The sequence below is a fragment of the Corylus avellana genome, chromosome ca11 (assembly GCF_901000735.1).
Source record: "Corylus avellana chromosome ca11, CavTom2PMs-1.0".
NCBI lineage: Eukaryota > Viridiplantae > Streptophyta > Magnoliopsida > Fagales > Betulaceae > Corylus > Corylus avellana.
The window spans coordinates 6,283,550-6,291,929 of NC_081551.1; the positions used below are offsets into that span (position 1 = coordinate 6,283,550).

At 34.5% G+C, this 8,380-nt stretch overlaps 2 protein-coding genes across 2 annotated transcripts in view; both read right to left on the bottom strand.

The window, feature by feature from the left end:
- The window catches only part of LOC132165342 (probable cinnamyl alcohol dehydrogenase 9), a 58,342-nt gene that overhangs the window by 43,309 nt on the left and 6,653 nt on the right, over positions 1-8,380 (bottom strand). The window lies entirely within an intron of this gene.
- LOC132164944 (monooxygenase 3-like) lies at positions 458-4,086 on the bottom strand. The gene is made up of 5 exons (XM_059575465.1): positions 3,866-4,086; positions 3,689-3,751; positions 3,394-3,577; positions 1,677-1,911; positions 458-1,020 (listed from the first exon to the last, which is right to left on the bottom strand). Exons 1-5 carry the CDS (start codon positions 4,084-4,086, stop codon positions 458-460), a joined length of 1,266 nt encoding a protein of 421 aa, XP_059431448.1.

Below are 8,380 nucleotides of genomic sequence, written 5' to 3' on the forward strand. Positions count from 1 at the left end.
TCTACCATTGGATTGTGAACTCATATGGATTATACAAAAATTTAATGGTAGATTTACTCATTGACTATAAGGAGATGGTTAAAAGATAGTTGAAAGAATAATTTTTATCATATTTCTAAGAAAATAGAACGAAGGAAAAATACACATATCCCTTACATAAATGCCAAGTCATTTGGGGTCTATTTGGCAAACATTTTTTTTCCCCTTTTATTTACTGTCTACATCAATTTTCTACAAAAAAAAAAAAAAAATCAACATCAAAACATATTCACTTTTTTTTTTTTTTTCCTTTTTATATCACGTCATTCACTTTTTATTACTATTCAAATAAAAAACCGCTACAAAACAAAAAAAATTCGATTTTCAATACAAAAATTCAAAACTTTATATCCCATCAATTCACGTGAGCGACAGTATCTAAGGCAAAAGGGTTTGCCAAATGGATCTAGAGTCTTTCTCAATCTGACTTTTCACACCCATTACATGAGGTAACACAAGGGAGCTCCCCACAATCATAATGTATAATAACATCCAACACCCTACTGTAAAGAAGTTTATAGAACACCACATCCCTTAAGAATTTCATGTGCCATCCAAATCCACCAAGTTGCACCCACCCTGACAGATAGGAGGTGGTGATCAAGCCCGCGGCACGCCACCTCCTTTTCTTAGCATATCTTTCAAAGGCTCTGGCCACGGCTGCCGGCACAAGGCCTGTTTTTTGAGTAATCAATCCCCCCAGTTGTTGGCCTAAAACAAGAGCTTCTTCCAGTGCTGCACATTCATTTTGTCCTAAATCAGGCGTCATAGGGTGCATGGCATCACCTGCAACAGTGATATTTCCTTTGCATAAATTTCCAAATATGACATGCCATGGGAGCCTATACATTAGAGGAGCCCATGTTATGGTGGAAAGATCAGAATGCTGGACGATTTCTGTGAACAATGGAGGCAAGTCTGTGGCAAAGTTGTCAATCACTTCTCTTTGTATCTTGTTTGGATCCCTTGTTATGCTTTTATCTGAAATGCAAAATATTTCCATATTGCTAACATGAGTGTAGGGGTGGACAAATTAACCACCTACCGATTACGACCGAACTGAAATTAACTTTCAACTGACTTATGCGAGTCAAAAATTGGTATGAATTTTTTATACCGACGTCGGTTTGGTTTGGTTCGGTTTGCTTAATCAGTATAAAATTTTTGTTGTCGGTTAACCGAACCGAACCGAGCTGAAATATGCATAACCGAACCAAACCGAACCACCAAATTTGACATGGATTAAGGCTTCAACGGATGGACTTTGCGGACTGACGTTTTGTTGAAAGTATTTAGTAAGTTTTTTGCATCTTATATTCTTATTGTTTGCATCTTATGTTCAATAAATTATTTTAGCAAAAAAAAAAAAAAAACAATTTGGGCCCCAAAATAACTAATTTTTGGCCAATTTAAAAATAGCATTGGCCGAATTAAAAAGCCCACGGTTAACCGATTAACTGACTGAAATTAGCCGAAAATTTCGAAATAATTAATTTGTTATCGAAATGATATCAGTGAATTAACCGATTTAATCAACAATGTCGGTTAACCGACTGATAATGACTTTACCGAACCAAACCAATACCCACCCCTACATGAGGGTAGTGCTAAGCTTGAAAATATGTGAGCATATATACCTGTCCACGAAGCTAATTTGGCAGTGAGAAACCAGTAGAGCTCTGTTTGGTTGAGAGAGACAAAGCCAGCCCTTTTGCCCACACTTACAAATTGTTTGAAGTCTTGGTTCAACCCATGGCCATGGGGAAACATGGCCAACCCACGCACCGCCCATCGGCCGGAATTTACAGGCGCGGTGAGTCCTAAACATTGTGCTGCCACCTTTGAGTTTACCCCGTCACACCCTATCAAAGCCTTTCATTTCCGATATGGGAAAAAGGAATTAAAGGTAATGAGTAAACTAGTAGAACAACTTCTAATAATGTTGTTAATAGATAGTTTTACAAAATATTAATCGGTCATTTATTGGAGATATATATATTTGGGGTGTTGGGAAACAAAGAGAAACTCCTTATCTTTTGACTCAATAATTATATAATAGACATTTGATTGTTAGAAACAAAATAAAATAAATATGAAATTTATTCAGCCATTGATGAAGATGTTAAGAACATCAATAGACACTAGACAAAGATGAAATCATGAAAGAAATGTTTGAGTAATTCTAGAAGGCCTACTTGTGTTCTACTAAGAATGATGTGACAGATGTGGCTATTAAAATCATCATTTGATCAAAATTCAATAATGATCAATCACAAATCCAATTGTGATTTTAATAGCAACATCATTTTTAGTATGACACAAGAATAACATAAATAGGTCTCCTAGAATTACTCGAAATGTTTCATCCCATTAACTTGCACTTTTTAAGATCCCATTATTCGTACTCTGAAGTTTTTCATAAAATATAAGAGATAAATATACAATTGGACTAAATGGTTTGGAGTATTGATAAATTTTAATTTTTAGGGTTAATAATTTTTTTAGTACTTGGGTTTGCAATTTTTTATTTTTTTCCCATAGGTTTCCAAAACAGTCAGAAGTGGTACATGACCTATGAGAAAAGAAGAAATTGATGCCTTCGTTAGATTCCGTGAGAGAAAATCAACGATCTGCCACGTGATTTGAAAATTAAAAATTAAAAAAAAAATAATAATAAATAATAAAAACTAAAATGGGGTGGCTGGCCATCCCATGTAATTTTCATTTTTTTTTTAAGGTTTAGTTTTTTTTTTTATTAGTTTATTATTTTTTTAATTTTTAGGACACGTGGCATATCGTTAATTTTCTCTCAGGGAATCTAACGAATGTATCAATTTTGTCTTTTCCTATAGGTCAAGTACCATTTTTGACTGTTTTGGAAACCTAGGGAGAAAAAATAAAAAATTGCAAACCCAGCTACTAAAAAAAGTTATTAACCCTAATTTTTAAGAAGTGATTACACACTTCCTGGGTACGTAAGAAAGAAAAGAAAAAGTGTTTATGCCCTTAGAAAGTAAATGGAATTCGTTAACGTCTCACATCAGCACTAATCACTGTGTGACACGTGTCACTTATAATAAAAATAATTATTAAAAAATATTAAAAACATGCACTAAATATGCAATATATATAAAAGAAAGAAATGCAGAGATGGTTGGGCCACCTCCTTGGCCAAACCACCCTCAATGGCCATGGGGTGGTTTGGCTAGCCCCTCAATTTTTGTTTTTGTTTTTTCTTGTCATTTAGACGAGAGACCATGAAGGGTGGTTCGGCTGCCTCAAAATCGCCATGAGGTAGTTTCGGCATACTCCAATTTTGTGCATTTTGTGAAGTGGGAAATGAATAGTCCTTACTTTTGCATTGATGGTTGTTCCATCTTCCATTTTAATGAGAGCAACATGCGGCGATGAGCCTTCTTGGGTTTGGGTTGTAATGGAGGTGAGATTGGAAGAGAAACGGATGGTCTCCATTGGCAATTCCTCTGCCAGAGCTTCCAGCAAGGCTTTACGGTGTACAACTCTAAGCTCGGCCCCACTCCTACTTTGAAAGAAAGAAAACTCAATGATCCCTCAATACTCTCATATATGCACTGTAAAGTCAAAGTAAACACAAACGAAATAGTCTTGAAAGATATTTCTAGTTCATCACCTATTAGCTTTTGTGAAAGATATTTCTTGAGTTGCTCCTGTATCAGTATCTGTTATGTATGCCCTAATAATTATAATAACCAAAAGAAAGTAATTATTATATATATATATATATATTCATCCAAAAACAAACGAAGATATATATATGTATGTTTGTGTTTGTGATCAAGATAATTACCTTGTGCAAGGAGAATAAAAGCTTTTGAGTTTGTGTGAGATGCCAAGGGCATCAAGAGAAGCCCAACCATTAGGGTAAAGACTTAAGGTAGCCCCAGTGGCACGCAACCCTTGTGATTTTTCTAACACCAAAGCTCGGATCCCCACTTTCTTCAAGGCTACAGCAGTTGCTAATCCTGCTATTCCTGCTCCTACTATCACCACATCCTGATCTTCCTGCATCTTCATCACTCACTTCCTCAACCTCAGGAACACACATGCACATTGAGGGTCTCAATGAGTCATCTATATATATATATATATATAGAGAGAGAGAGAGAGAGAGAGAGAGAGAGAGTATTAATTTTACAGCAGGAATTGATCCTATTAGAAAGTTTAGACTATTCAAATATATGATATGATATGACGAAAACTTACCTATTCGTGATAGTGCTGACTAATATACAAACGTAGATTCTCCCAAATTACGAATAAATATTTGTACTCAATAAAAAGAAATGTTACATGCACTCTTAAGTGCACACTTTCTAAAATGCCAATGAAAATTACTATTGAGCTTTGGATGGATGATTTTTAATGTTAAGAAATGACAGAAATTAAATACAAACTGGTTTGTAGCTAATTCATACAAAGCACATCTTTTCTTATTAATGCTATTAAAAAAATATGTGAAAAGCATATGTTCCCACATGCTTTAAGGACACATATCAATTTATTAGATTGCGTTATATAAATTAGTTACATACAAATCCCAGTTTGTAGCTAATTTTTGCAAATTGGAACAACATTAAACAAGGAGTACATAAGAGAGAATGAATTCTCGTATCTATTTTGTATCATTGATCTCTGTTTTATAGTACAGCAAACGGAACAAAATCCCATGAACTATGAACTAAGAAAAGGAAAATACAACTCAAATATGAAAGCTACTAATGACAAATTGGAGAGATCATAAAGGAATCAAATCATATCTCCTATAATGTTAGGGAATAAATACTTGAAAGCACTACAAAAAACCAATTTTTTGTTGACTCACGATTTCTGACGTGTCAAGTGGTCTGACACGTCAAAAAATCCTCATGACATGCCGGTTTTGACGTGTTTCAGGCATTACGATTGTGGGTGTCAGAAATGAAAAATTTCTGACGTGCCAAAGATGGCACGTCAGAAATTCCTAACGTGTTAGATCCAACACGTTAGAAAATTTTGACGTGGTAAAAAATATGTACTATTTGCCACGTCAAAAAATAGCCTTTTTTTTTTTTTGTAGTGAAGTGTGAACTTGACAGAAGTGTATATATCATTTCTCCTTGATAATTTGACCAAAACTCTTACTCTTACCTTTTGAAACATTAGAGAGACCAACTAGCTGTTAAGCATTTTGCCTTTTGATCATATATGGTGGAACATATTCTTCTTTCTATTTCTTTCATGCTTTGGTTTCCTTTCTCTTTGTGAAATTCTGGAGTTGATATGGATGCTCACAACCCAGAGGAAAGATACCTGATCTTCAGCAAGTGTTTGGTTCCAAAGAAAGCTTTCTTGTGATTGAAGCCATATTATTGATTATATATTATAAATTAATGAACTAGGTATATATCATTATGGTGTATATGGTGGCAAGTTTTGTTACTGTATTATAGAAGATCTTGAATTAATTATGCCAAGTGATCTAGAATTTGGAAGCTAGTTGCATCTATAAACTAGCTAATTGAGTTGGCTGGGGGCAAGATGAATTCTATAAACAAAGAAAAATTTACTCCATTGGGGCATAGCTCAGCTGTTATGAATGTCAAACCCATTAATATAAATGAAAATATGATTAAATATAAACTTGATCCATGTGGTTTACTACTTTATCAAAAGCACACTAGCTTTTCAAAAATGATATATTTATTTCGTGTGCGCGGTTTTCACTTTTATCAAATTGATCATTCCATCTAATGTTAAAATAAGATAAATGATAGAATTCATTCATTTTTCAACCATCTCCATAGTTAATGGATGAATCCACCATTGAATTTGTGTGGAGTCAACAAATCTAATGGTGATCTATTTGAATTTGGAGGATGATATGAAAAAAAGATAGAAAAAATATTAACGTAAATCATTTTCCTTAAAAAAACTTACAAATTTTTTGCCACGTGTACAATGTAAGACCTATAAATTGCCATGCGTACATTCTTGTCAAATGTCAAGTCAACATATACCTTAAAATAAAAATAGGTAATTACTTTTTTTCCCCATGAGCTACTACGCTCCATCAATATACCCACATGAACTACAATGTTTACTACACGACTATAACAAACCACCATTTACTTTCCAAAAACCCTCTTTCGTCAATCAACCTCCTTAAAAAAACTTGAAATGACCCAAGTGCCCTAACTTTAAAAAAAAATTATATATAATACCCTTAAAATTAAACAAATTAAAAAATATATATTATTAATGTATCAGTACCAGTTCAATAAAAAAAAAATCAAAAATCAAAATTAAAAAACCAAATAAAAATTAAAACAAAAAAAATACAAATATATTAAAATTAAAAAACACTTATAAATTAAATTATAAAAATAAAAAAGTCAATATAAAAAAACTAAAAAAAGTTAAAAAAGACTAAAACCAAAAAAATTACAAATGCAAAATCAATCTATGTAGTTGTCTTAATTAAAAATAGTGGTGAGATTTTCCAACGACCAAGCCCTACTTCCACAACGGTAATTTATCGGAGATCCCATCCCTCCGAGGTGGTCGTACTGTGTGGGGGTGGATCTCCAACTACTTTATGGCAGGGGGAAGGAGTTGGTGAATGGTGATGGTATAATTAATTAATCCAAGATTTCTAAATGATTCTATATTGTCATTAAAGAAAAAAAAAAAAAAAACCATTAATTGTTTTTATCAAGCGACAAATTTTAAGTGAAAGATCTTTCAAATGATAGCTCTTTCCTTGAAAGAAGGGGCTGGAATATGAATTTGTGAATTTAAGAAATAGAAATAAAAGTAAAAGATAAAATAAAATTATAAAGAAATGCGCCGTTTGAAGCTGTAGTAGTCAAAGGTTAGGAAAGGTGAGCATTATTTTTGGGCATTGGATGCAAAAATGCATGTAAAATATTCACTTGAAAAGTGATCAATACTACTGCTTTATTGTGCTCATGCATGCACTAAACAGATTACAGAAGGCTCCAAATGAAATCAAAATACTTGCTTGGAGGGTTTCTAGAGAATATTCTTCCCCCAAAAGCAAATCCTTTATGTTTCAAAGAGTGAAAGAATGGTTTAAAAAGGGTAAGGTTCTAAAGGTCACACACCTCTTGAGAAAATAAAATGATTCCACATTTATTGAATAATTGGAGAACACCTATTGGGGGTGATGTGTTGGAATGGCGACTCTAGACGGCTTGTTCGAACACATCGGCTTAATGAGTTTGAGACAAACATTCAGGGAGTCCCTATCAATGCCTAGTCATTGTCCATTCGATCATGAGCACTTCCTAAGAGGCTTATTGAATAATTGGAGAACACCTATTGGGGGTGATGCGTTTGAACGGCGACTCTAGACGGCCTGTTCAAACGCATCGACTTAATGAGTTTGAGACAAACTTTCAGGGAGTCCCTATCGATGCCTAGTCATTTTTTGTTCGATCATGGGGACTTCCTGAGAGGCTTAATTAGTTGATTGACGGTCGATGTTTGTTCGACTAAGTGCTACAATTTATGACAACACGAGATGTTCGGTCGAAACTCGTTTGACCGTAAAACTTTGTCGCAAAGTTTTGTTCGAATGAGACTTTTATATGTTGGAACGCGACTTCTCAATAATTTCGTTTTATTTTACTTTCCATGTAAGAGGTTTGGACTTATTTTTCCATATAAAGACACTTGGGACCGCCTAAAGCTGCAATTTATGATATATTTTCCTTAGAGAGCTCTTCTATCTATTTTTCCTAGAAATCATTGATTGTATTTTTTGTTTGGAAAATAGTTATGAGTTTTGTATTTGTTAATTCTGCAACCCACTACACTTCTAGCATTGGTTGGTAACAGAGTCCAAGGTTTCTTTCCTATCTTGGCGCGAAGAAGAACATGTGGAGGAGGAAATCGACATGCGACTATTAGTGATGTGTATAATGAGGGCGCAGAGGCCAATAACACATGATAATCAACTAATGATGCATTTGCCATGCTTGGAGGAGCAATTTGTTCGGTTTGATGATTGGCTGCTTGACCAATTTGGAGAGCAAATTGGTTCACAGATTAGCGCACAAATTAGAGCAGTAGCCGATCAATTTGTCACCATGGGTAGTACAAACGATTGTCATTACTTGTCGACCAAATCCACATTATGTGAAGGAGGAAAATGAGTATAGTGTTGGAGTCTTGGAGATAAAGGCCTCGTTTGCCAACAGTGCCAACAGGCCAGGAACGGCACTATAGCTGGAAAAATGCACCCGGTCCCTTTTTTTTTTTTTTTTTTTTGGTTTTGGCCAAGGGGGTGGCCGGACCACCC

What these genes read in the sequence shown, in the direction of transcription:
- LOC132164944 (XM_059575465.1), bottom strand. Translation starts at nt 4,086, where the DNA reads ATGCAGGAAGATCAGGATGTGGTGATAGTAGGAGCAGGAATAGCAGGA. An exon ending in TTTTATTCTCCTTGCACAAG is followed by an intron (nt 3,752 to 3,865) that starts GTAATTATCTTG and finishes TATAATTATTAG; the next exon opens with GGCATACATAACAGATACTG. An exon ending in GAACAACCATCAATGCAAAA is followed by an intron (nt 1,912 to 3,393) that starts GTAAGGACTATT and finishes CGGAAATGAAAG; the next exon opens with GCTTTGATAGGGTGTGACGG.